This window comes from Panthera onca, chromosome E2 (genome assembly GCF_046562875.1).
Source record: "Panthera onca isolate mPanOnc1 chromosome E2, mPanOnc1 haplotype 2, whole genome shotgun sequence".
NCBI lineage: Eukaryota > Metazoa > Chordata > Mammalia > Carnivora > Felidae > Panthera > Panthera onca.
In genome coordinates, this window is record NC_138353.1 from 10,018,448 (window position 1) to 10,046,385 (window position 27,938).

The window sequence follows — 27,938 nt, forward strand, 5'->3', positions numbered from 1 at the left end:
TGACGTCAGCTCCGGACCTGTTCGGCTCCATCCTCCCCTTCTCCGGAAACCTACAACTCACGGCACCCGGCCTCCAGCTTTCGGTTATTTTTTTTTTTTTTTTTCTTTCCGTAGCTCGAATTCTTTCCCTCCCATTCTTCCACCTAAAACTTTAGTCTCTTCCCGCCTTCCCTCAAGCTGGTAATTTTCGGTTCTTGCCGCTTGCGCTCGGGTGCATTTCCCAGCCTTTTGCTCTGTTAATCGCCTCCCGAGCCCCGCCCTTCAGCCTTTCCCGTCTGAATTCCTCTTTCGGCTAGTTCCGCCTCCTGCCACCCGCCTCCGACACCGCCTTCGGCTCCTTCCGGATCATCGCAGTTCCTTGCCTTCCCCGCCCCCCCCCTCCCCCCCGTCCTGGTCCCGCTTCGGCTATCTCCGGCTCCCGCGAGTTTCCATCCATTCTCTAGCCACACCCCCATCACCAACCTCGGCTTTTTCCGTCTCTCGCTCCTCTGCCTTCGGCTTTTTCCGCCTTGCCTCGACCTCACTCCCTCCCTTCGGCTCTTTCCGCCGGCCTTCGGGAGAAGGCCTGTGCCCCTCTCCTCCACGTGACGCGGCCTCCGCCTCCGCCTCCCAGTTCCCCCTCCCACCTCGCCCTTCCTCCCGCCTCAGCCTCTCGGCTCCTCCAGGCCGGGCCGCCATTTTGTGTGAATTTCTGACTGCGGCGGGGGCCGAGCAGCCGGGGCACCTAGGGCGGGCAGACAGACAAGACAGTCGGCCCGTCTCCGCGGCCCGTTTCCTCCCTCCCTAAAATCCTTTTTTTTAACCCCCCTCGCTCGCTCTCCTCTTCTCCCCTCCCCCCTCGCTTGCTCCATCGCGCGCGGCCCGCGCTAATTACACCCAACCACCCACCAGTGTCCGTGTCTCCCGGGTCCCCCACCTCCGGGCCCGCGGGGGAGGTGTGTGTGGGGGCTCTCGCCCCGATGAGGGCCCCGCGCCCGTGAGCGAGTGACCCCAGGGGCGGGCTGCGGAGAAAGGCGGCGAGCGGCCCGCCGAGGCCTAGGCCGCGCGGCCTACGCGGAGGTCGGCGCAGAGGTGATTCCGAAACCGAAAAACTATATACCCATTCCTATCAGGAGCCCTCAGAGCTGAAGTGTGCCCCTCCCGCCACGCCCAAGCAGTCCTTTTTCGTGCATTAACATCCCCTCCCCCCCAAAGGAACTATGGAGGCCGCGCCCGGGACCCCCCCGCCGCCACCATCAGAGTCGCCGCAGCCGCCATCGCCGCCGCCGCCATCAACGCCTTCGCCTCCTCCGTGTTCCCCCGACGCCTGCCCGGCCACCCCGCACCTCCTCCACCACCGCCTCCCGCTCCCTGACGACAGGTCAGGCCCCCGGCCCGGCCGGGGCAGCGTCCCCGGGGGGAGGAAGAGGAGGAGGAGGAAGGGGGGCGGCCGCCATGTTGGGCCGGGCCGCGGAGGAGGAGGAGGAGGAGGAAGGGCGGGGTCGGTGGGTGTCTCTCGCTCGCTCGCTCTTTCTCGCTTGCTTTCTCTCCTGGCCTCATGCGTTTCCCCCCCCTCGCGGCGCTCGCCCGCTCTCCCTCGCTCTCGCTCTGTCTTTTTTGGGCGCCATGCTGAGGGGAAGGTGAGGAGGCGCCCCCCGGACCCCCGCGCCCGCCCGCCCGCCCTGGGGAGGGGGCGCTGTGGGGGGGGGCTGCGGAGGCCCACGGGGGTCCTGGCTGCCCCAGCGCCCGGAGCTGGCAGCCATGGGCCCGCCTGCCCGTCGCCTGGCTTCGGGGAAGGGGATGGGGGAGGGGCTCCCGGACCCTTTTTGGGGGGGGGATCTCGAGTAGTAACCCCGCTCTTAGGGATTTGGGAGTTGGGGGTTTCCAGCCCCTGGCAGTATCCTTTCTCCTGGGGGAGGTGTGCCCTGCCCTACTTGGAGAGGTACCCTAGTTTAGGCAGAAAGTGGGGGTTCGTTCAGTTCTAGCTCCATCCTTTTAGTGGGGGGGGTCCTTTGGGTGGGGGCTCTCGCACTTTTTTTTGGCGGGAGGGATTTCCTAGCTATTACCTAGAGGGCAAATTTGGTTGGGGGGGGGGGAATCTCTAATTCCTTCGATGGAAGCCCCTTTCTCTTTTGCGGGGAGAAGCCCCCTCCCCGTGTTTTTCCTTGAAGGCAGGGGTCCTCTCGTTTTTCGTAGGTAGGTGATGCGTTTTTGGCGAGGGGGGTGGGGGGGTGAGGTTTGCTTTACCCTGCCTTGGAGGGGAGAGGAAGTTGGTCTCTTCTTTCTCATGGGGTTCCCTCCTCTTTCGGGCTAAAATGGGGCGCCATCCCTTCCGGGGGAGAAAACGAGGTTTGTTTTTTTTTGTTTTTTTTTTTTTTAATTTTGTGCTTTTGCAGGGGGTGAAAGGGAGTGCGCCCCTTCCCCTTTTATGAAGTGCGAAATGGGTTTGCCCCACGCCCTTCTCTGGAGGGTGATAAAGGGGCCAAGCCAGCCTGGCGCGTTTTAGAGCGAGGTTGGGGCCCCTGTTTCCCCTGCTCCAGCAGAGGGTTGGGGTGCAGGGTTTGCCCTCCCTTTCCTGGCGGGGCAGGGGAAGAGGTGTCCAGAGAGTGGATTGGGAAATGGAAGGAGGTTTTCAAGCGGCAGGAAAGGCAGCCTGAGAAGGAGTGGGGGTGGGGAGGGGAAAAGATCGAGCTGGACAGATGGCTGCCCCATAGCAGCCCGGGCTGGGGAGTCGCGGGAGGACCCTCCCCTAGATTGGGGTCTTAGCGAGGGCTTCCTTGCCAGGCACCACGGCCCCTTCTCCCCACTGCCACCTCCCCTTTTCCCTTTCTCCTTCACAGACCATACTTTGCCTTTTAAAAGAAATGCCACCCACATTCAGAGACACAAGTGCAGCAGTTTGGTGAGCTTTTAAAAAAAAATTTTTTTTTGGTTTTTTGTTTTTGTTTTTGTTTTCTGTTTTGTTCTAATTAAATGTATCGTCCTGGGAATCGCAGCCCATCGCAGCCTGACTCCAGTTCAAGGAAATAAACAGATTAGCAAAGGTCTGTGCGCTAAGCCCACGTTGGGCTTCCGGGCCCCCTCTGGGGGGCAGGTGCATTACTCAAAGGTGCTTACACGCTTTATTCGACCTCTAAGGAGTTCTCTTATGTCAGAAGTGTATGTCTTACAATGGGTTGGGATGGTAAGTAGCCTCTTTTATTGAGTAATTCAATTATCTCCCTCTTTTCGTCCCTTTCCTGCCTGCCTTCCTCCTGCCTTTAGACCAAAGTGATGCTTGAGTGAATTGATATGTTCGAATCAGGATTCTAACCCAGTTTTGAGCCCTTTTAGACTTGCACATCCTTTCGATCTTTAATTTTTTTTTAATTTGTCGTACACAGTTTTGTCAAAAAAAAAAAAAAAAAGAGCGTTACTGTAACATGACAAAAACTTATGTAAAAGGCCCATATGTTTTCAAGCCCTTGGTATCCCTCTCTCCCTGTCGGTCCATTGCTTTGTCTCCAGCCTTCATCTTTGAAGAAAGTGGACACTTCAGAGGTCCATTTCTAGGAGACGAGGTTAAAACTGAATTTGGTTTATGATCCCTGTATTTGAGTTAATGTGCTCCCTCCCTCCCCCCCGCCCCTCCCCCCTCCCCCAAAGATTGTGGTTCAAGTAGATCCAATTTTCTCATTTTACTCCAATGTCTCTTATGGTGATGGACGTTTAAATTAAGCAAGTCATTTGTAAAGTACTGTTTAAGCACCAAATCTGTAAAGTGTCAACCCCCAGTCTCCTCTCCCCGTCTCCACTGTTGTTCCCTTTGTTCGAAAGCACATGCCTGACCGTGAAAAGTTGATGCAAACGTGTTACATGCCCAGTCATGGTGGAGAGAACACTTCCTCCGGCCCCCAGTCCTCCCTCTCCTACACATACAAGGAAAAAAACGGCAACAGAAATGACTTGCAGAACCAAACACTTGTACTTCCGATGTGTTTTACAAGCATAAGTTCCGTTAAAAGACAAAACACGTTGAAGTTCCATTTTCCCTCTTGGCCCCAGTTTTGGTCCCTGATGTACTTTGGTCGAGAAAACTTTTTAACACACGGCCCTTTTCCCCTCTGAAAGGTCCTGTTTACCTTTTTTTTTTTTTTTTTTTCCATTCTTAGGGGGAAAAAAACGTTCACTTACGTTGGGATAAGGAAAAGGTAACTGCAGTTCAGTGGGCCATTTGTCTTAGTCTTCCTCTCAAAGTACTCACAACGTAACTGCTGTGAAGTGGTGATGTTAGGTATGTAAAATCAGTTGTGGGAGGAAGAAGTGTCCACACTGTACAATATCCTGCAAAAAAAAAAAAAAAAAAGTCTCAAGCACGAACTGAACACACTCTCTCCAGTGCGCAGGGTCAGCTGAAAATGAACTGCCTTTATTTGAAGTTTTCCATCCTTGGTGAAATTCCTTCTCCAGGAGCCAGATTCAGCAACTGGCTGCTCACAGACGAAAACTTTCCAAGTTTCGAGGGCAACTGAGTTGTAGAAGGATGCTTGTTTAACTTGACTTGAAATGTTAAGGAAATGGGATTTCTTTTGTAAGTGAACATTGTAGCAATCATTCAGTGAATTCAAAAGTATCTCCCCAAACACTTAAAAAGGACTCAGGCGTAGCAACACAAGGGTTCGGTTTGGTTTTGTTTTGTTTTTTTTCCCCCGTTCTTGAAGGAATCTCATCCATGAAAACCAAGAAGCCCCAGTAATTATGTCAAACTGTATTTCCATAGTCTTTGTTTTTGAAATGTCACAGTACTGCCTTTTTTTTTTTAACCCCCCCAAACTGATGTACCAATACTAGTTAAAATTCAAATTAATGGATGTTGCAAAAAAAGAAAAAGGGTGTCACTCAGAATCCCTGATTTAACAGCAACTCTTAGACGCTTGCAATCTTTAAAATTGTTATATTCTCTGGGGAGAGGTTTAATCTGAAACCAAATACAAATCTCCCAGTAGAAGTACAACCAATTGTAGCCATGAAAATACGGGTATTCTGCTCATGAAACCCCTTTATTTTTTATTCTTAAATATGTTCTGCAGAAGAAAAAGACGATTCCCCAAAAGGGCTTTTCTCATTCCCGGTCTGTCCTGTCTCCCAGATAGGGTTTCGATTTGCTCAAGTTTTTGAGTTGTTGACAAGCCAGGATTTGTCAGTACAGCAAAGACACTCCTATGGCTCTTGCTCAGCCAGGAAGGCTCATCCCAAGTGGAAACTGCTTTGCGCCTGTGGAACTGAAGGCTTTCCCAGCTGTTGACTCCCTGGCAAGCTAGAGATGAATGGTCGACTCTGAGTTTGTTTCCAGCCAGTTGAATGCAGACAGTTTCATATTAAGCTGGTTTAGTAATTTGTCCTTTTTTATTTATTTATTTATTTATTTATTTATTTATTTATTTTAACGTTCTATTTATTTTTGAGAGAGAGAGTGTGCGAGCAGGGCAGGTACAGAGAGAGTGGAGGACAGAGGATCCGAAGCAGGCTCTGTGCCGACAGCAGAGAGCCCAATACGGGCTCCAACCCGTGAGCCGTGAGATCATGACCATGAGCCAGAGTCAGATGCTCAATGGACTGAGCCACCCAGGTGCCCTGTAATTTATCCGTTAATAATTCCTCCAGCTCCGCTCTTTTCAGTCTTTTCCCTTCCCTGATAGGGGAGGAATGGATGTCTCCCTGTTGCCTTACCCATTGTTCCCTTCCGTTAACGTCGTCGTGGCTATTGAGGCCCGAGGACCATCTCGTAGAAGCCAGATCCAGTTACCGCAAATACCTGGATGGTGAAAGTCGCTAATTATTCCCAGGCCTCCGGGGATAGCTTTAGGTCAAACCATATTCCGGAGAACCCAGTTTTGGTCCCTGTGGACAGAATGTGCTAGAACCAGAGTGACTGGTGCTGACCCAGGGTGGGAAGTTGAGTGACAATAATTCGGAGCAAATAGTAAGTGAAATGGCTGAGTTTCTAAGCAGGCGAGGTGCTTGCCTTTACCTTGGCAACATAGCCCCTAACACAATAGGAGAAAAGAGGCCGGTCTCTGAGGTTCCTGGTAGTTGGTATTTAATAGGTCGATTCAGGCATCTGTGTAAGCCCAGTCGGCTCATCGGAGGCAGGAATCAGAATGAATGATTCGAGGCCGGTTTCATAATTAACACCTAATGGAAAGAGAGGAGCAAGCTGCCTGTTCGGGTGGCTTATGATGTGCTTTCGGTTAAGGTAAAACCGGGGCTGTGTGTTTGGAGCCAGGTTTCGTTCACGGATTTGGCTCTCCAAATGTATCGGCCTCGTCTTTGCCGCGGAACTGTTCTAGTTTTGACAGTTAATGAAGATGGCAGCCTGGAAAGGCTGCACAGGGTTTTTTTCTTTTTCTTTTTTTTTGGGGGGGGGGGGCTTTGTAACGAAAGGAGATTACACGGGCAGTTTTAAAATTTCTGACTTGATCAGTTGATGGCAGTTTGAAGACGTGGCCCCCTCGGTTGGTATGGACTTAGTTGCATCCCACAATCGTCATTCCGATAGAATGCTTTTTTGTTCCCATACTGGGTATCTACCGGGAGCATAGTTTGCTTCTCTTGGCCAAATTGCTCAGGATGGAGAATCTCTCTCTTTTTTTTTTTTTTTTTTTCCCCCTCCTTGTGTATTTTTTTTTTTTTTTTTGGTGAATTTGTATCTGTGTGAATTGGTGACTCAGCTCCCTGTGTGTAAGGCAAGTGTTGACATCTTTTGAACATTGGAGGTGGCTACGGGATAGGAAGGAACAGTGTGGGCTCTGGAAGCAGATAAGATTGTGTCCAGGCTTGGCCATCCCTGCAGTGGGCACTGAGGCTAATGCTCTTTTCTCAGGGTCATTGCGGTCAAGCGGGCATGTACCGGACACCCACACGATGCCTAGCATTTGGCAAATCTTGGTTTCTTTATCTTCTTGCTGTCTCTGCTGCAGAAAAATTCTAAATCGAATGTATAGCCTGGTATGTAAGTGGAAGAACGAACATCTGTGGTTTTTTTGTTTCTTTTAAATGTTTTTATTTATTTTTGGAGGAGAGAGAGAGAGAGAGAGAGCATAAGCGGGGGAGGAACAGAGAGAGGGGGAGACACAGAATCCGAAGCAGGCTCCAGGCTCTAAGCTGTCAGCACAGAGCCCGATGCGGGGTTCGAACTCCCAAACTGTGAGATCATGACCCGAGCTGGAGTCAGACGCTTAACCGACTGAGCCACCCAGGCGCCCCAGAGCAACTGTGTTTTTGAGGCAAGTCCGTTTCTCTTCGCCCCTTAGGTTCCTGGCCAGCTTATTTAATTTTGAGCAGCAGATTGGGGTTGAAGCTAAGTGGAAGCCATCTTAAGGCCTTTCTGGCTTGCTCAAGGTCCTTGTTATAGATGCTGGGACGGTCTCGGCGGCTTGAGCTTATGCTGACGTCCTGCCTGCGTTTTTCTTTGGCGATTAGGGTTTGAGCCTTCCTGCCACCTCAGTGGGCCTCCTGAGAACTGAGAAAGTGGGGCCGGAGCACCCCAACCCGCTGCTGACTGGTCTCGTCACCTCAAGCGAGTCCTTTACCCCCTCTAGAATCTCTGACAGACGAGCAAGGCCCGTCCCAGCTCCCAAGATTCTCCTCGCCCCTTGGGAGTTTGGCTGAGTCAGTAAAGGTTTTTGTTCATTCAGCAGTCAGGCCCGTACCGTGCTTTGCTTGGAGCAGAAAAGTTTTCAGGGTGTGCAAGGAGCTCTTCTCTCTGGAGGACTTTATTTAGATTTGAGCTAAGCTTGTTCCTACCTTTGCCCGGCCTCAAATTTCCTTCCCATGTCTGACACCTGCAGCTTCTGGCCACCATAGGGGTTGCTGCTGCTGTGGCAGCTCTGGAGACCCAACTGCAAAGGGGGTGCCTTAAAAATGAATTGCGAGGTTAGGCTGAGTGGTTAGATCCCAGGTGGATCTGTCAGTCAGCTGAGCACCTGGTTCCTTTGTCCCTGTTGTCTCTGTCCGATGGTCCCCAGAAACCATAAACTCCTGGAAGTTTAAAGCTTAGTACTGCGTGGATTCCGTTTGTTCCCTTTAAACGTGTCTTGATCCTCTTCTGGTAGAGGGATGGTGGGGAGTGGTGGACCGCGTGGACGTGGGGTCAGGCCGACTGTATGTGACCTGTGAGTCATTGACTGCTAGTCTCCCCAAATGTGTGACAGTGCCTCGTGTGAAGGTCAAAGATTACCTCCCTGGTTCCTGCTGAGTGCTTCCCATGTGCTAGCTCGCCCCAGGCCTGTGCTGAGAATTTGAAACAAATGAAGTCACTTGTCCAAGGTCACAGAGCTGGGTGTGGAGGCAGAGGTAGAACCCCGGGCCCAAATCCCGTACCTATATGCTGTCGTGGGGCCTATACGATGTTTTCAAACTGCAGTGTGCAGCCATTAGCAGGATATGAAGTCCCATTTATTGATTTGTCTCCTGCATTTGAAAAACAAAGGAATGAAACGGTAGAAAAAGCAGAGTACAGTGGAGTTTAAGAGCCACTTTGTAAAACTTCAGAGAAACACATAAAGGAGATGTGGGTCAAGGTCAAAGCTGAAAAGCTACTGCTGGGAGGACGGGTGGACAGTCTGTGGCTCTACAAGATCCAAGCCTGCCCACTTGGCTTATTTTTTTTCTCCCCCCTAAGTAAAGTTTTATTGGAACATAGCCACGGCCATTAATTTATAAGGTCAGTGCTGCTTTTGCACTAAACCTCAGAGTTGCCATAAAGGTACAGAGAACTGTACGGCCTGCAAAGCCTACGGTATTTATTCTTGGGCCCTTTAAAAAAATTTTTTTTTTTTTAAATTTAGGTAATCTCTACCTCGGACGTGGGGCTTGAACTCAGTGACCCCAAGATCAAGAGTTGTATGCTCTTCTGGCTGAGCCAGCCAGGCACCCCCACATTTTGGGCCCTTGAAGAAGAAGGTGGCTGGTCCCTACCTGCACAGGAGCCATCGTTATCTTTGTTGTGGCAGAGGTGGTGGGAGAGAGTGGAAGGGAAGTGTAGGTATTCCCTTAAAAGTTGGCCCCAAAGACGCCTGGCTGGCTGTCAGTAGAGCGTGCAGCTCTTGATCTCAGGGTGATGAATTCCATCCCTACTTTGAATGTAGAGAATACTTTAAAAAAAAAAAGGGGGGGGGGGGGCGCCTGGGTGGCTCCGTCGGTTAAGCGTCCGACTTCGGCTCAGGTCATGATCTCACGGTCCGGGAGTTCGAGCCCCGCGTCGGGCTCTGTGCTGACAGCTCAGAGCCCAGAGCCCGTTTCAGATTCTGTGTCTCCCTCTCTCTCTGACCCTCCCCCGTTCATGCTCTGTCTCTCTCTGTCTCAAAAATAAATAAACGTTAAAAAAAAAAATTAAAAAAGTTGGCATCAGAGAGTGGGGACCCTCCATGACCTGGTGCAGCTCTGTCAGCCCGTTGTTTCACTCCTTCCAGTGCATGTAGAGGCCCCAGCTTGGGCTTTTGAACCTTTAAGTCAAAGAGATTTTCATTCATCGGAAGTAACGGGAGACTTCTTGAAGCCAGCGGGGAAGTGGATTGCAGCTAACACGTCCCTGTTAGGGCCCAACCCAAGGGAGCTGGGCCCAGACATGAGTGTCACTTGGCTAAATGTCCATTGCAGGTGGCTTGGGTTGTTGCCCTCCTCATTTTCCTAACAGACACCAGGGCTTAGGTTTCCTTGGGATTTCAGGCCCTGCCATTGCATGGAAAGCCAGAGCAGTCCCGGGAACCGTAGCTTCTTGCCAAGGGAGGTGGGCCGCATCCCTGGGGGGTGCTGACTGGGGGCCCCTTTCACGTCGGTTGATGCATCACGTACGGGCTTTTGTCGCTCTCTGGCCTATCAGGAAGCCCTTGATAGACACTCGGTGAATGAGTTTTTGATTAAAGACGACCCCTCGATTACCTCATTGGAGTTTTAGGTAACCCACGTTATTGCCTGTGAAAATAGTCCCGTGTCTGTGTTGACGAAACTGAGCAAGAGGGTATGGAGAGCTGAGGCCGATGCTGGGTTTGTGTAGAACATGTCACAAGTGCTGCCCCCAGTCTGAACCTGACCCTGTGCTGGACCCTTGGAAACTCAGGTGACCGCCAGCCTCTTCTCTGTCCTCCAGGAGCCCACAGTTGACTGGAAGTTAGCAAAGAGTTGAATACAGATAATTGCAGTTGTTTTTTTTTCTTCTTCTTTTTTTTAAGTTTATTCATTTATTTTGAGAGAGAATCTCAAGCAGGCACAGAGCCCCATGTGGGGCTCAGACTCACAAACCGTGAGATCATGACTCGGGCCGAAACCAAAAGTCAGACGCTTGCCTGACTGCGCCACCCAGGCACCCCCAGATAAGTGCAGTTCTTAAGGAAATTCTTTGGTGGTGTATGAATAAGAAATCCTAGTAATCCTAGGCTAGGTTTTCTTTTAAGACGAAAATGTTAATATATTCTTTGTCTTAGTTGAATGTATGTTGAATGGAACCAAACCTATTTCCTCTGAAAAGATTCCAGACGAGCAAGAGGCTTGGTTCACAAGTTGAGTGATTTGATTTTCCTTTCTGGAATAATAGAAATTGGTCCTCCTTGGATGAGAACCAGCATCCTTCCAGCTGTCTGAAGCCTTGGTTGGCATGAGAAGGTGGTTAAGAAACTCTGTTGCTGAGAAACAGACTTCAGAGGTTCATCTGACAGGAGGAACTGGGGTCAGATGGATGCCTTTACCAAGAACAGGAGCTGTGAGGTGCCCGGTGGCTCAGTCGGCTAAGCATCTAGCTCTCGATTTCGGCTCAGGTTGCGATGTAGAGGTTCGTGGGTTCGAGCCTGGGCTGTGCACTGACAGCACGGAACCTGCTTGGGGGTGTCTGTCTGTCTGTCTCTCTCTCCCTCTTCCCTCCACACCCCCCCCCCCCCCACTCTCGAGTGCTGGCTTTCTCGCTCTCTAAATAAATAAATAAACACTAAAAAAAACCCAGGAGCAGCGTTCAGAGTGAGTGGGAGTGAAAAAGTAGCTGTTCAGGCGAAGGAAATGACACCGGACTCCGTGAGACTCTAGTAAGTAGGCCAGGTTTTTTCTCGATCAGCTTGTTTGAAGCTCTGCAGAAACGCTCTGCCTGAGGGGTTTGTGTGCTTGGACAAACCCTGGCGTGGATGCCGCACACCCCGGGATGAAGTGTTCCTGCTGGTGTTGCACGGCTTTGGAATTTCCTTCCCTTGGAATGATTCCCGTTGCTCTCTGTCCATCTGGGGAGAAGACCCTTTCCTTGGGGTTTTTCCAGGATTCTTTGGGCCTTTCTGTGCAAAAGTCTTTGGTGAGATTTTTGAACGTCTCTTTTCCCTTTATTTGATCTTGGGAGGACTGTATTCGCCTCGTGTCTTTGCTTAAGAATGGTTTTTCCTCCTAGGCATTTGTTCTGGGCCGGGGTAGTGCTAAGCACGTGATTGACCATGGTCTCAGGAAATTCTTCCCAAGAGGATTCGGTCTTTCTCACAGGTTCTGCTTCTGTCTTCACCTCACAGTTGAAACCCGGACACAGACCTCGCCCAATATCTTAATACCTCGCTTTGGTGTTTCTTGGAATGCTGTTTCCTTTGGTCGGTTTTCTGTACATCTGTCTTCTTTTTGCCAGCGCCGTTATAAATTTCGGGGAGGGGTTTTGGCGGTTGGCCTGTTGAGTTAATTATTCTCTTCCAGATGATTTCTAATTCTCCAGGCTCGAGGTTGAGAGTTGGGCCCGGAGTCAGAGAATCCAGGACTCGTTCCAGTTTTGCTCTGTGCTGTGACCTTGTAGGCAAATATCTTCTCCTCCCTGAGCCTCTGTGAAATGGGGGTACCCGTGACTCACGACCAACGTGGGTCTGCTACCGCGTTTCAGTGAGAGATGAGTGGATGTGAACTCAGCAGTCTGGTGCCTGGCATGGAAGTCGGCTGCTGCAGGATGTTTGTCACGAATACTTCTCGCTGCTTTCGGTGTGTAAGACGCTGAGGTATCCTGGCAGGTTTTGTCGTTGAGGAAATCAGGGCCCTCCTCCCCAACCCCAGACTCCAGCTCTCTGCCTTCCTCGATAACCTCTCCTCAACTTGTTGAGGCGGTCCCCACTCAGGGCATCTTTTTTTCTTTAACTTACAGAAATTTTCTAGTATTTTCGTTAGAAGAGAAAAGCCATCATCTACACATCACCTGGTTTCACAGTTATCTACATTTTGCCAATTTTGGTTCATCTCACTACATCCCCCATCTGCCTTGCGTATTTTTTTTAATGTTTGTTTATTTTTGAGAGAGAGAGAGAGAGAGAGAGAGCACGTGTGCGTGCAGGTGGGGGAGGGGCAGAGAGAGAGGGAGACACAGAATCCAAAGCAGACTCTAGGCTCTGAGCTGTCAGCACAGATCCTGACGTGGGGCTTGAACCCATGAACCACAAGATATGACCTGAGCTGAAGTCAGATGCGTAACTGACTGAGCCACCCAGGCGCCCCTGCCTTGTGTATTTTAAAGCAGATCCCAGATTTCACGTCATTTGACCTGCAGGTTCTTTAGTGTATATCTGTAACTTGAAGATTTTTAAAAATTATTACATTTATTTACTTATTTCTTTATTTATTGTAAAGTAGGCTTCACGCTCAGTGCGGAGCGCAACACAGGGCTTGAACTCAAGACCCTGAAATCAAGACCTGAGCTGAGATCCAGAGTCTGGTGCTTAGCTGACTGAGCCACTGAGGTGCCCCAACGATTTTTTTTTTTTTTTTAACGTAACCACAAAGCTATAATCCTATGTAACAAAATTGACAATAAGTACTTAATATTTCAAATACCCATTCCAAGTGCAGATTTCTCCATTTCCATTGGAGAAATTGACTTCTGGCTGTAGGTGCGTTCCCATCCGGGTCTCAGCACCGGACCGGCTCTTCTGCTCACGTTGAAGTGAGGGGTTCGGGGTGCTGGCGATCGGGCTTCTCGTGTCCCATGGTTGGTTTGCGCTTGGCTGCTCGGGTGGGGTGTCGTCTGTCACGTGGGCATGTTACCGTGGAGGTGGTGCGATGTCACAGTCTGTTGTGACACCACGTGAGAATGTTGAGGGGAAGGGAGACATAGAGCCCATTTGCTCTTGAGTTCTGGTCGATAAACCTAGGTAGTAAGGACACTGAAAACCATGTGCGAGGCCCAGAGGTTTATTTCAAGAATTTCCTGCCTCTGAAAATCCCTCAGTGAGGTGCCCCCCACCCCCCCGAGGCTCCTTCACCTCGTCGGAAAGCGAGGGGAAGCCTCTGTGCCTTCGCTCCCAGTAAACAACTGTCCCACACGGTCGGATTTGGGGACTTCGGCAGTTGGGCCTGTCGTTAACCATTTGAAGAGGCAGAGCCTCCCCGTAATTTTTGTAGTTTTGTCCCTAGTTAATGGGTCATTCCGAGCCTACCCAGGCAATTTGTTGAGCGTTTGGGCAGTTAATGGTCATAACCCTGACCTTCACATTAACCTAGCCGCCTCTTGTCAAGGGCTCTCATGATCTTCAGGTAACAGCCACTGCTCCCATGAGTGTCCACCTTGTGTTTTTTTCGCCCCCACCCCATTCTCTTTTTTTGCAAACCAGATCGATCCACAAACCCGGGCCCCTTTCAGTTTCCTTCCAGCTCTCTTGTCCAGAGAATTTCCATGTCGGGAAGCTTTGTTGTGTTTAAGGGGCCTTTGTCCCTTCTTCCTGGGGCTCAGCTCTCCCTGTGCCTTTCCCTCCTGGTCACCCACTCGGTTACTTCCCCTTACCAGCTGGATTAGAGCAGAGGAAGGGGACGTGTTGATTTGTCAGTTTTGTCAGCAGGGTTTGTCGGGAGAGGGTAGCGCGCACTCGGTCCGGCCAAGTGTAGCGGGAACTTGTTGGCCAGCGGTCAGCAGCGACCCCCGAGGGGAGTTGGCTGAAGCTTCTCCGTACAGAAAGTGCTTCCTGATGAGCACCCAGGCCAGTTTAGGGGTTATCCTTAAATCTGGTAGCTGCTTTTTGTCTGGTACTTTGTGCCTTTCTCACGTCAAGGGCTTTATCCACATTAATCTCATTTAACCTTAACCACCCTGGTAGGTACTACAGCCACCCCATTCCACAGGTGAGAAAACCAAGGCGCTAAGTTACGCATACCAAGAGCATGAGAAGCGGAGCTGGTGGTTGGTCACTTGGCCTGCAGAAAGCGGCCCCGTGCCCCACCCCGCCAGCCTACTTTGAAGTCCTGGGATTGCTTGACTGAGTGCTGTTTTTGCCAAGCCCGTGGTGTGTGTTGAATTCGGCACGCTCCTGTGCCCTGTGGAGTGGCCAAATAGGCATTCCTTAGAATGGGCACCCAGACCTAGTCTTTGACCCGAGAGGGAGGAGCTGGCTGTCACCGGCTCTGTGAGTGGGAATTTAAATGCCCTGGAAGCTTAGTGCGGGAGGCACGAGACAGATCTGACCCTCGGCAAGCCGGTGGCTTCTTCCTGTTCCCTCCTGGACACCCGTTCCAAGTCAGTCCCCCAGCTTGGTCGGTTGCCTGTCCCCGATGGCCCCGGCGGGCCGACCCTGGCGCGGCCATCCTGGGACATTGCCAGTCCGGGCTCTGGGAATAAGGTCGTCCCTGCTCAGGCTGACGCCTCAGGCTTTCTCCTGCTTACTGGTCTCAAGAGGGCTTGGCAGGTCTGGATTGAGATGATTAGCGCAGTGGGGCTTCCCCCACTTTTCTTGAGGGATTATGTCACAGTCTATTAGGCAAGCTCCCTCGGTATTTAATCCCACTCTGACATGGGCTTTGCTGGCAGTCTGTGAGGTGGCACCACTGAAGCCTGGCTGCCGTTCCTGGAGCCTGCTTTTGTGCCGGCGTCAGTGGTCCCCGGGGATTTCTGCCCCTGCCCCGGCTGGTTCGCTTTTCTTGGTTTTTGTTCTTTCCCCTTATAAGGAAGACAGACCCCGTGTTCATACAGCAGTTAAGCTGGGAATTTCCTGTGTTACCAGAGGGCACCCCCTCAGGTGACCAGAGGTTAGCCCAGGGCTCCGAGAAGTTTGAGAGCACAGCATGGCCAGATGGCACTGAGGACGCACAGTGGGCACCGGAGGGTCACCGGCCTGGTGTCCCTTCCAGTCTCCCATTTTCCCTTCGTAAGTCGCCAGCAGGTTCTTTGTTTCTGTTTTTTAAATACCGTTTGTCAGTTTTCCCCAAGTCCGTGTAAAGAAACAAAGTTCTAAGTATTCGTGACCCATTTAGTAAAAAGTTGCGGGGTAGATTCTCACTGAGCCCAGATACCCCGGAGGTGTTCATACAGGTAATGCAGAGCCCCGCTTTGGCTGAAAGTCTTTGGAGGGTGGATTTGAACACTGTGCTTCCTTGCTTTGGGAAGTCCTTCGGCATGAAAGGGCTTTCTTCGGGAATCATTCCTTTTTTTTTTTTTTTTTTTTTTTTTAAGTTTGTTTATTTTGAGAGAGTATGTGTACGAGTAGGGGAAGGGCAGAGAGAGGGAGAGAGAGAATCCCAAGCAGTCTCTGTGCTGTCAGCACAGAGCCCGATGCTGGGCTTGAACTCCCAAACCATGAGATGAAGTTGGACACTTAACCGAAGGAGCCACCCAAGTGCCCCCTAGGAATCTTTCTTGATGGTGGTGAGGACTTTGGAGTCGTGCGGGTGGTCTTTGTAGCCAGCCCCCAGGTGTTAGGTGTAGACCCGGCCCACGTATTCAAGCAAGCTGGCTTGTGGGTGCGGGACGGGGATGGAGCCCGACCCTGACCCTGGGCAAGACCTTGGCCTGCCCTGTCATGCTGTGGGCGGAGGTAAGGGAGTGTCTGGAATGTCTGCCCTTGACAAGTCCCATCACCTGTCCTCCCTTTGAGATCCACCTGCCTGGGAGGAGAGCGTTCAGAGCGTCTTGCCATCCCTTCCACTCTGATAGGCTTCTTCTGGCTCCATGAGGGTCTTTGGCTCTGGGAGCCTTATTTTCTTTCATCAGGGCTTCTGGGAGCCCGGGCACTTCTTGTCTTCCTGTGTCCCCTCCGTCCCCACCTGCCCTGAGATTCTGGCCGCTTTTCCAACGTGTCCCTCTGAGCTTTTTCCTTTCCAGACTGTTGGTTAAGAGTGATGCGCTTTTTAGCTTTTCTTCATGGAGTACGGGCCTCCGTCCCCGCCATTCTCGGTTTGTCTCTGGGCCTTCCTCAGCTCCATTTTGTCTGTCTGTCTGTCTCCCTGTGTTTCTCCTGAGGTGTGGCGAGCTGGTCTGCCCACGGTGTTCCCAGCAGGGAGGGACATGCGTCCTGTTTGCTGCGGGAACCACACCCTGGCGTGGGCCGTCGTTCCAGGCAGCAGGGAGCCCGCCGAAACCAGTTTCCCCAGTCGGGTGGCACTTTTACTGTGGGCAAGGCCACTCCAGCCGAGGCAGCTTCGTCCCACACCCCGTTCCGTGGGCCGCACCCAAGCCCAAGCCGGAAGGTGCCTCACTTGTCAGGAATGCCGGCTCCTCCCCGCTTTACTCTGCATCTTTCTGCGGGGCTTCCCCCCACCCCCCACCCCCCACCCTGGCGATTTGCAAGGAGACAACCGGAGACGCACGTCGTCGGTCACCTCCCTGACTTGTTTCCTTTGAAACATCTGAACAAATTTTGTGTCCCGCGTTGTGTGTGAGAGAGCTGCCCTTGACCTCCGCCGGGCTGTCCGTGGGGTTGGGGCCGCTTGGGTTTTAAGCTGACCTGACCGCTTTGAATGGGGAATGAGAGTTAAGAGAGGCTCCTTGACATTTGGGGAGCAGCGCCACCCGGGGCGGACAAAGGGGGTTGCGTGAGTGAAAGGACGTGAAGGACTCTGGGAGCATCACCAGTGTGGTGTTTGTCTACAAAGCCCCGTAGAACCTGCGGGGGCTCTGGGGGCGGGCTTGTTCCCACTCTGACCCCGGGCCCGTCTGGGCAGCAAGGTCTTTTCTGCCTGGATTAGATCCTTTCATGGTTAGCCTTTCGGATCCTGGGTTCATTACGCCCCTGTTTATGTTCTCTTCGTTCTCTTCTGGGGTCCTAGTTTTAATGGAGAAGAAAGGAATTTTTTCTCTTCTCACACACGCTCTTCCATGGTCATGCATGAGGAACTGTGGGAGCTTTTAAAAAAGATTTGCGGAATTTATTTTATTTTTATTTTTATTTATTTATTTTAATGAAATAGTTTTGTTTTTGTTTTTTAATTTTTTTTTAACGTTTATTTATTTTTGAGACAGAGAGAGACAAAGCGTGAACGGGGGAGGGTCAGAGAGAGGGAGACACAGAATCTGAAACAGGCTCCAGGCTCTGAGCTGTCAGCACAGAGCCTGATGCGGGGCTCGAACTCACGGACTGCGAGATCATGACCTGAGCCGAAGTCGGCCGCTTAACCGACTGAGCCACCCGGGCGCCCCTATTTTTATTTTTTAAACCAACTCCTGTACTTGTGAGAACTGTCTCTGTGGGTTTGGCCAAAAATTAGATTCTTTTTCCAGTTGCTTTCCTTCTTAACCCTATTTATCCCCTTCCCTCCTCCCCACCCTGTAGATATTTAGAATGTTCTGTGGGCAGCAACTGTCATGTTGGGAGAGTGCTTTTATTTTTGAAAGCACTAGGGATGGGGGTGATGTGGGGGCAGTGACAAAACCAGGAAATCTGTAGGAAGGGGAGCCAGAAGGGATACCGGGGGTCGGCAGCAGTGGAGTGCGGGGGACCCCACCCCGACAGTTGTTAGGAGGGGACATCAGGAGGGGTTTGGGGCCTGGGACCCTTCGCTCACCCCTTCCCCTTTCTTCACCTGCTCGGTTGCCCCCCCGGCTCCCCAGCCCAGAGCTGTGCAGCCCAGGCTGTGGGTCAGACCTCTGGAGACCAGAGCTTGTCGCTGGTAGTTCTTACGGGGCTTTGGTGAAATACATTGTGTCCTCGGGCACAGCCCGAGCCTGCTTGTGGGTCGGGTCCAGGAGACCGGGGGCCGCCTCTGGTTTAGAACCACGGCCCTGTCCCCACTGTGCACAGCCACCACCCTCAGCTCACAGGACACATCCATAGGACTAGGACCAAGCCCGTGACCTCAGGCCGCTGTGCACCACTGCACTCTGGGACGGATGCTAATCCGTGTTCCCTGAGAGACAGCAGCCTCTCTGGTCAAGTAAGTCCTGGAAATGCTCTTAAAGCAGGGCTGCGCAGGCTTCTGGACGGTAAGACCTCTGGGAACTTCCATTAGAGCATTAAGCACTGTGATGCCCCAGGGTGGGGATTTCCTCCCCTCATTTGACCACAGAACCTTGTCGCTTTTCTTCTTTAGAATCCGAGGTCCTTGGAGCACTCTGAGAAATACTGACTTAGGGTGGTCCCCGTATCAGTGGCTGCACCTTGAAAACCCAGCGGTGTCGGGCCCCCACCCGCTGTCCCCCAGCCAGGTTACACGAGAGTGGGCGCAGTCCTTGGGGAGGGGGGCCGAGAGGCAGCGGCCCCCAGTCCTCCCGAGGAAGGCCTCGCTCTCTTCCTGTCCACCGGGGCCACCCCGCAGCCCTTGGACGTCCCGTCTCACACCCCGGCTTCATATTGGCTTTGGGATTGGTTTATAGGGAAGATGGTGAGTTGGAAGAAGGTGAACTGGAGGATGATGGGGCCGAGGAGACCCAGGACACCTCCGGAGGGCCCGAGAGGAGCCGGAAGGAAAAGGGGGAGAAGCACCATAGCGATTCGGACGAGGAGAAGTCTCACCGGAGACTGAAGCGGAAGCGGAAGAAAGAGAGGGAGAAGGAGAAGAGGAGGTCGAAGAAGAGGAGGAAATCCAAGCACAAAGTAGGTCTGGGAGGGTGCCCCGGGGCCGGGCTGCGTGCACCGGGCCGGAGCGGAGCCCCGGGGGCCGAGCTCGCCTCGGAGGCCAGAGGGCACGCGTAATAGTGGTGCTTATTCCTTCCCCAAATTGGATAAACAGTTTTATTTTTCTTTAAAGAGTCAGTGGCTCATGCTCCATTGCCACTAAATGCCCTTAGGTGAGGTGTTTGGCAGGGAGCGCTGGGCCCTTCCGGCACATTCCGGCAGCGTCTGTCCCTGAGCTGACACTGCCCGCAGCGGAATCACTAAGTCCGTTTCTTCTGCCACTGCAGCGCCACGCTTCTTCCAGTGATGACTTCTCGGACTTTTCAGATGACTCGGATTTCAGCCCCAGCGAGAAGGGGCACCGCAAGTACAGAGAGTACAGCCCCCCGTATGCACCGGTGAGTATCTGCCTCGCAGGGGCCCCCGCGGAGCCGGGTAAACCGCCCTTGTTTGCTAAGCACTTGCTGCCTGCTGGGCATTCTTGCACCGCGTGTTACGTGGGTTTTAAGCCTGCAAGATGAGATACTGTTTTTATCCCCGTTTTACAGGTGAGGAAAACAGAGCTGGGAAACCAGCTAGGTGGCAGCCGTGTAGCGTAGGAGCTGGGGTTCGAGCCCAGTCAGTGGCTGATCTCCATTAGCCATCCTAAGACTTCCCTCTTCTTCCCATGGCCTTGGCAGGACTCAGGACGTCCCCGTCCCCCAGAAATCTGCTGATTTATCCTTGGTGTAGCTGACCGTTGTCCACCATTGAGAAATGACCTGTTGTGGAAAATTGGAGCAAATTATCTCAAGGGCCGTAGAGTCAGAAGTCAGATGTTTATCCTGTTATAACACGGAGCTTAAACGGGCATTTAAATTATTTGTTTGGTTTCTGTACTGTTTTTTCTCCCCAGCAAAATTGGTAAGAAAAATTGATGTAGATTTTCAAGTTTTGATGAAAAATGCTTTTAAAGTTAGTAGCTCTAAAATACATCCCTGTGTCCCATGACTCAGCATCATCTGTCCTAACGAATAATTCAATCATATAATGTTACACTTGACGTTGACATGCTAGCAGAGATTCAGACTTGCAACCTGAGGCAAGAAATGGAGGGCACACCACAGCTTCGATTAGGAACTAGAGTTTGAGGCTTTTTTTTTTTTTTTTTTAAGATTTTATATTTAAGTAATCTCTACCCCCCCATGGGGATCGAACTCAACAACCCCGAGATCGAGAGTCACACGTGCCACTCACTGAGCCAGCCAGGCATCTGGGATTGAGGGATTTTAAGGTCTGCTAATGTAGTCCTATGTGTCTGTATACTTACGTTCTGTATTTTCTCATAACGAGTGTGGATTTTTTATTTTTTTAAATTACTTGTTTACGTAGGCTTCACACCCAGCACGGAGCCCAACGTGGGGCTCGAACTCATGACCCTGAGATCAAGACCTGAGTTTGAGCTCAAGAATTGGATACTTAACCGACTGAGCCACTCAGGCGCCCCACGAGTGTGGGTCTTTTAAATTAATATAGATTGTTTCTTAGAATAGTTTTAGGTTTGTAGAAAATTGAGCAGATGTCTTAAAGGTTTATTTACTTCTTTTTTAAAATTTTTTTTTTTAACGTTTATTTATTTTTGAGACAGAGACAGAGCATGAACGGGGGAGGGGCAGAGAGAGAGGGAGACACAGAATCGGAAGCAGGCTCCAGGCTCCGAGCCATCAGCCCAGAGCCCAACGCGGGGCTCGAATTCACGGACTGCGAGATCGTGACCTGAGTCGAAGTCGGACGCTCAACCGACTGAGCCACCCAGGCGCCCCAATGTTTATTTATTTTTGAGAGAGAGAGAGAGAGAGAGACAGAGCATGAATGTGGGGGGGGGGGGGTGGAGAGGGAGGGAGACACAGAATCTGAAGCAGGCTTCAGGCCCTGAGCTGCCAGCACAGAGCTCGATCAATGCGGGACTTGAACTCACGAGTTGTGAGATCATGACCTGAGCTGAAGTCGGAAGCTTAACCTGAGCCACCCACGTGTCCCTCTCCTGTTAACGCTTTACCTTATTATGGTACATTTGTTGTAATTGATGAGCCAGTATTGATGCATGGCTATTAATCAAAGCTTATGGTTATACTAAGGTTCCCTCCTCTGTGTTTTACAGTTCTTTTGCTTTCGACAAATGCTCATGTTATGTATTCACCATACACTATCATATAAAATAGTTTCAGTTCCCTAAAAATCCCCTGTGCCTTACCCCCTCCCTCCTCCCTGAGCCTCTGGCAACCCACAGTCTTTTTCTGTCTCTGTTGTGTTGCCTTTTCCAGAATGTCAGAGAGCTGGACTCCTACAGCGTATAATTTTTTCGGATCAGTTTCTTTTACTTAACAGTATGTGTTTGTGGTTTTCCCATGTCTTTCCGTAGCCCCGTGGTTCATCTCTTTTAACCAATGAATAATACTCCATTGTCTGGATGGACCCCAGTTTGTTTATTTGTTTACTAAAGGCCGTCTTGGTGCTTTCCATTTGTGTGTGTGTGTGTGTGTGTGTGTGTGTGTGTGTGTCTGTCTGTCTGTCTGTGTGTGTCTGTCTCTAACTTCATCCGGTATCTCTTTGCACTAACACAGTTTGGAAAACATCATTTAATAGCTTTCTAGTTTGGTTGCCAAGTAGATTATTAATTGAATTCCAAGGCCCCAAGAAAATGTTGACCAAGGAGCACCCCTCTTGGGGGTGCCTGGCTGGCCCTGTGGGTGGAGCGTGCGACTCTTGATCTCCAGGTTAAGTTCGAGCCCCATGTTGGGTGTAGAGATTACTTTTATTTATTTATTTACTTATTTACTTACTTATTATTATTTTTTAAATATTCATTTTTGAGAGAGCAGGGGGAGGGGGGGCAGAGAAAAAGGGAGACAGAGGACCTGAAGTGGGCTCTGTGTCGACAGCAGAGCCTGATGTGGGGCTGGAACTCACAAGCCGAAGTCTGCCGTTGAACCGACTGAGCCACCCCGGCGTCCCTAGACGGCATCCCCTAGACGGCGTCCCCTATAAATAAATAGATGGATAGATAGGTAGATAGATGCGGGCATCTTGGTGGCTCAGTCGGTTCAGCGGCAGACTCTTGATTTCAGCTCAGGTCATGATTTCAGTTTTGTGAGTTTGAGCCTCATGTCGGGCTCTGTGCTGACAGCACAGAGCCTGCTTTGGGATTTTCTCTCTCTGCTCCTCCCCCACTTGCTCTGGCTCTCAAAATAAATACATAAAAAGGCGCACCCCTGTTGACTACCAGGCCTCCTCCCCAAATGAGATTGCATATCCCTGGGCAATAGCCCTTTCTCTCCCCTCCCCAGTTCTTCAGGGATCGTGGGGTCCGTGTTTCTAAATTTTCTTTCAAGCCGTGGCTCTTTCTGAAGAACAGAAACGTCTGAGCCCACCGCCCAGCTCTCGCTCGTCTGGGAACCAGTGCCCCGAGTGCTGGGGGCTGGTGTGTCGCCGCCGGGGTGGCAGAGGCCCCCAGACAGTGCATCAGTTAAGGGAACAGCGGGGATCTTGGCAGTCCGGGCCCAGGGCCCCGGGGCCGCCTCACGCCCTCTCTCCATCAGTCCCACCAGCAGTACCCCCCGTCGCACACCACGTCCCTGCCCAAGAAGGCCTACTCCAAGATGGACAGCAAAGGCTACGGCATGTACGAAGACTACGAGAACGAGCAGTACGGGGAGTACGAGGGCGACGAGGAGGAGGATATGGGCAAGGAGGACTATGACGACTTCACCAAAGAGCTGAACCAGTACCGGCGCGCGAAGGAGGGCAGCGGCCGGGGCCGAGGTGAGGCCCTGCCGCCTCTGGGGGGGCGGGGGGGAGGGGGTCCGAGCAGATCCGCGGCGGGGGCTCGGGGTGCAGTGTGGGGCCCAGTGCTGCCGAGCCTCCGGTGCGGGAGGAGAGACCGGCAGTGGTTTCGGTGCAGGGGTGAGTACAGGGGAAGGGCGGGGGCTGCACACACAGGGCCCTGAGAAGAAGCCCCAGTGCTAGGCCTGTGCTTGGGACGCAGCCAGGCAGGCGGGAGGCGGGGAGACGCCCTCGCGGCTGAGGGTTGTTTTCTTCATTCACTTCCTGCTCAGCTGTGAGGAGCGAGAGAAGGGACAGCTTGTCAGATATAGTCCAGGGTAACGGACAGCTGGCTGCCCCGGCCTCCTCCCCACTCCTCCCAGCTCCTATCACCCAACAAGGTGTGCAGCCTCTGAACCTTGAACTGTGGCAGTTAGGAGGTGAGGGAGGGCGGAGCACCGGAGACCTTCTAGAACTGGCTCCTGCCTGCGAGCTTTTGCAACCCACAAGGGTTCCTGGGACCTTATAGCTCAGCAGTACTTAGCCCTGACTAAGGCCCAGCTTATTGTTAGAGTGGCTGCTCATTCATTTTCTTGGCAAGTCTTCCCTGGACACCTCCCTGGACAAGCCCTGCTCTTTGGGGAGATTCTAGACCAGTGCCATCCGATAGAAATACAGTGTGGGACACCTGGGTGGCTCAGTCAGTTAAGTGTCCAAGTTTGGCTCAGGTCACGATTTCATGGTCCATGAATGCGAGCCCTGCATTGGGATCTGTGCTCACAGCTCACAGCCTGGAGCCTGCTTCACATTCTGTGTCTCCCTCTCTCTCTACCCCACCCCACTCGTGTGTGCGCGCTGTCTCTCTCTCTCAAAAGATGATTAAAACGTTTAAAAAGAAAAAATATATAACACAAGTCACCGTAGAATTTAGAATTTTCTGGCAGTCCCATTAAAAAAATAAAAGGAAACAGATGAGATTAATTTAAAATTTTTTTTATGTTCATCCATTTTTGAAAGAGCACAAGCAGGGATGGGGTGGAGAGGGGGCGGCGGGGGATACAATCTGAAGCAGGCTTCAGGCTGTGAGCTGTCGGCACAGAGCCCGATGCGGGGCTTGAACTCATGAACCGCGAGACCATGACCTGAGCCGAAGTTGGATGCTCAGCCGACTCAGCCACCCAGGCGCCCCAGATGAGATTAATTTTAACGGTTTATTTTATCTACCTCATATACTCCAAATCTTACTTTAACACATTATCCAAACAGATAGATGTGGTATTTTATGTTATGCCTTTCTCTCTCTGTTTTCTCTCTCTCTCTTTTTTTTTTTTTTTTAATTTAAATTTTTTTTTTTTTCAACGTTTTTTATTTTTATTTTTGGGACAGAGAGAGACAGAGCATGAACGGGGGAGGGGCAGAGAGAGAGGGAGACACAGAATCGGAAGCAGGCTCCAGGCTCCGAGCCATCAGCCCAGAGCCTGACGCGGGGCTCGAACTCACGGACCGCGAGATCGTGACCTGGCTGAAGTCGGACGCTTAACCGACTGCGCCACCCAGGCGCCCCATCTCTCTCTCTTTTTTTTAATGTTTACTGCAATTGTATTTTTTTGTTAATGTTTACTTATTTAAAAAAAAAAATTTTTTTTGACATTTATTTATTTTTGAGAGACAGAGCGTGAGCAGGGGAGGGACAAAGAGAGAGGGAGACACAGAATCTGAAGCAGGCTCTAGGCTCCTAGTTGTCAGCACAGAGCCCGACGCAGGGCTTGAACTCACGAACCGTGAGATCATGAGATCATGACCTGAGCCGAAGTCCAATGCTTAACCGGCTGAGCCACCCACGTGCCCTAGTGTTTACTTATTTTGAAAGAAAGAGAAATTGTGTGTGTGAGCAGGGGAGGGGCGGGGGCGGGGGCGGGGGGGGGGGGGTGTGTGGGAGAGAGAATCCCAAGCAGGCTCCACACTGACAGCTTGAAGCCATGAATCTCAAAATCATGACCTGAGCCAAAACCAAGAGTCAGGTCCTCAACCGACTAAGCCACCCAGGCACCCCCGCTCTTTTTCTTTTCTTTTCTTTTTTTTTTTTTAAATGATATTCTGTAAATCCGGTGTGTGTTTCACCCTTGCAGCATCTCTTAGTTTGGTCGTGTCACGGGGGCTCCGTAGCCACAAGTAGCTGGACAGTGAGTGCAGCTTTCAACGCACAGATGCCCTTGTGGCTGTGCAGTGAGTGCCCGTAGCAGGTGCACATCCAGAATGCTGAGGGGACCTGGGCTGGGAACCACGGGACCTTCTGCCTGGAGCTGCTAGGAAGGCTTGGGGAGGAGGAGGAAATGACCGACCTCGGGGGTGGAAAACGGGCTGACTTCTCTCTTGCTGGGGGCATCTGCTCACCATCTGAATCGCCCTGCAGGCAGCCGAGGCCGTGGCAGGGGCTACCGGGGCCGAGGCAGCCGCGGAGGATCTCGAGGCCGAGGCATGGGCAGGGGCAGCCGTGGAAGGGGCAGGGGCTCCGTGGGAGACCACCCGGAGGACGAAGAAGACTTCTACGAGGAAGAGATGGAAGTAAGCTCTCCTCCAGTCCCGCGGGAAAGTGGGGGGCTGGTGGGCGCTTTTGGGGGAAACCTTGGAAACAGTGGAAGGAAAGCATCGGGTGGCGGTTCTCCGTGTTTCCACATTCGTTTCTTATCTCGGAATAGAGGAAACCTTCACGTGGTTCAAAATTGGAAAGGTACCAAAGCTGTGAAAACCTCTCCCCGCTACTGCTGCCCCCCGGCAGCTTAGTTCCCATCCCTGGAGACAAGTTTCCTGAGTGCCTTCTGGAAATGTTTGATGCCTTTGCAGTCAGGTGCTTGTTTATTCACGCCCCCCTACACACACACGCACACAGCTTCCACATTCACTGTTCTATCCCTGCCCGAGACCTTTCCCTGGCGGTCCGTTGTTACAGCCACAGCTGTCTTGTGTAGGAGGAGCCCTGTGGGATTTACCTGGGGGGAGGGGAGAGGAGTTGTAGGGGTGAAGACAGTACCAGAGGTTAGACACCCCCCTCCGCCTTAGGCTGTCGCATGTAAGGGGGCATGAGCAGGTGGCCTTGGGTGGGTCATCTGCCCTTCTGAATCCGGCGTTCAGCCAAATAAAAAGGCGTAAGGGGACAGAGAGCACGGTTAGGGACAGTGCTCATTGTTCCCCGCACGCCACCTGCTTCTCTCCTCCTTTCTGGAACCCTAGTATGGAGAAAGTGAGGAGCCGATGGGAGATGAGGACTATGACGAGTACTCCAAGGAACTGAGCCAGTACCGCCGGTCCAAAGATGGCCGAGGACGAGGTGGGCAGGGGGCCCAGGAGGTGACGGGTCGGCGGGGCTCCTTCCGGCAGCTGCTGCCGGACCGGGATCCTGGGGAGAGGCAGCAGGTGAACGCCATCTCTCTCCCCTGCAGGGTTAAATCGAGGCCGTGGCCGGGGTTCCCGAGGTCGAGGGAAAGGGATGGGCCGGGGTCGCGGCCGAGGTGGCAGCCGAGGAGGGATGAACAAGGGCGGAATGAATGACGACGAAGACTTCTATGACGAGGACATGGGCGTGAGTTGACCCTTCATTCGGATCTGAGATACTCAGCCAAGGCCCCCTTCTCGGACTTTTCCTTTTCTTGAACAAGTTGGCCTCTGAGGCCTGTTCATCCTCCTGCTCCCGTCCGCTCTTCTCCGTGGGACGGATGAGCTCTCGTCAACTCTCGTGGTGGGTGTGCTGCTGGTGAGACCCTCTGTTCTTAAAACCACATCTCTGTAGCACCTGCATCTCTGAGGTGTGGAAGGTTCTAGGTGACCTGTCCAGGCAGCCTGGAGAGCTTGCCCTCTGGGAGGTGGATGCGTTCCTGCACAGCTGTGGGGTGCCCTTCGGTCGCCCGCAGCTCCGAGTGGCAGAACTTCTCCTGTCCGCGCCAGCGCGCCCCCTGCCTTGGGGCTCCCGCCCCGCACGGCCATGACACTGCTCTCGTTGCGAGAAGACGCTTCTGTCGAGGGAATGCTCGTGCCCGCCGGCCGACTTCTGTCACTCCCTCGGAACCCGCCTCCCCTGGCCTGCGTTGGCCCCCCAACCCTTCCTTTTCACTCCCCTTTATGCTCACGCTCTGTGTTCCTGACAGGACGGTGGCGGGAGCTACCGGAGGAGCGACCACGACAAGCCCCACCAGCAGTCCGACAAGAAGGGCAAAGTCATCTGCAAATACTTCGTGGAGGGGCGCTGTACGTGGGTAAGGGGCCAGTTACAGTGCCTGGCTGCCGGAGCAAGTCAGCCACCTCACGGAGGATGCTCAGGCCTCCGGGAATGTTCTAGAAGCCACGCTAATTGGGGGCGGTGGCCGGGTGAGGGTGGAAGTGATCGCCTACAAGAGATGCTGGGGAAGACGCTCTTGCAAAGATGTCACGTGCTCTGGGGAAGTTACTGGACTTTGGCGTTGGAAAGGGAATTTGTTACGACCTCTGGACAAAAAGGCAGGTGGGGTGAAGCAGGCCAGCCTTGAATTTCACAGCAGAGTTCAATACCAGAAGGTGGGCCGATGACCGCAGAGCTCTGAGGGTGTCACCCAGTGTGAGTGCCGCCAGCCTTGTATTCGAGTGCGATGGCGGTGGACAGACAACGGCACACGCGTGCCCAGGAAATGGCGTGCTGCATGATAAGTCTTAGAAAAAACTGCGCGTTTTGAACAAATACGAACAAATGCGTACACGTGTGAAAAACGCTCTGCGTTACGGTTTCGATTCATGTTATTTTTAGAAGCTTGTAATACATTTAACGAAAAATGAGTAGCCACTCCTGAGAGTAAGGGGAAACAGCCATGGGACAGTTTCTGTATTTCGTTCACCCGGGTGTTGTGTTCTGAGTGTGTCTGTGGATAATGGAAAATCAAGCCCCGCTAGCTTGAACGCTCAGACGTTGTTCCTCTGAGGTGAGGGACGTTGGTGCCCTGGTCAGTGGCACCCTGGGGAACTCAAGCTCCTTCCTCCTTTTAAGAACATCCGCCATCTTTGCCGGTCCCACAACGGCTGCTGTGGCTCCGGGCGTCCCATCTAAGGGCTGAGAGGAAAGATGGGTGAAGGGGTTTGATTTTTCTTTTAATTGAAGCAGTATTGTCCTCCCTCGGGGACGTTGGCTTATTATTTCATCGGCCACACGATGTCTCCACACGAGCCTGGAGAATGTGTAGCCGGGCACGTTCTTCCCAAACAAAGCGGAGGTTGCGTTAGGAAGGAAGAAGCGTGGCCGTCATGCAGCAAATGGTGAAAAATAGTGGCTGCAGGGAGGGAGAGGGAGAGTAAGAACGAAGCGGTGCGGGGCAGCGGAGCGGAGCCTGGATGAACGGGGAC

The 27,938-nt window shown here is 52.3% G+C and overlaps 1 protein-coding gene and 1 long non-coding RNA gene across 8 annotated transcripts in view; one reads left to right on the forward strand and one right to left on the reverse strand.

Annotated features, from left to right (window-relative positions):
* Window positions 1-12: 12 nt before the first annotated feature.
* The window catches only part of ZC3H4 (zinc finger CCCH-type containing 4), a 44,375-nt gene continuing 16,449 nt past the window's right edge, over window positions 13-27,938 (forward strand). For 2 of the 7 annotated variants that reach the window (XM_078439629.2, XM_078439635.2), the window contains exons 1-8: window positions 1,477-1,619; window positions 18,533-18,752; window positions 19,061-19,171; window positions 22,352-22,574; window positions 24,988-25,139; window positions 25,806-25,902; window positions 26,015-26,154; window positions 26,717-26,824. In XM_078439629.2, coding sequence (XP_078295755.2) covers window positions 1,606-1,619; window positions 18,533-18,752; window positions 19,061-19,171; window positions 22,352-22,574; window positions 24,988-25,139; window positions 25,806-25,902; window positions 26,015-26,154; window positions 26,717-26,824 — 1,065 coding nt within the window. In that variant the 5' untranslated portion in view covers window positions 1,477-1,605. The other 5 variants (XM_078439631.2, XM_078439630.2, XM_078439633.2 and 2 more) reach the window with 5 other exon arrangements.
* LOC132690749 (uncharacterized) lies at window positions 3,921-12,998 on the reverse strand. Its single transcript, XR_009615479.3, has 3 exons — window positions 12,793-12,998; window positions 8,341-8,430; window positions 3,921-4,302 (listed from the first exon to the last, which is right to left on the reverse strand). It is a non-coding gene; the product is annotated as an uncharacterized LOC132690749 (long non-coding RNA).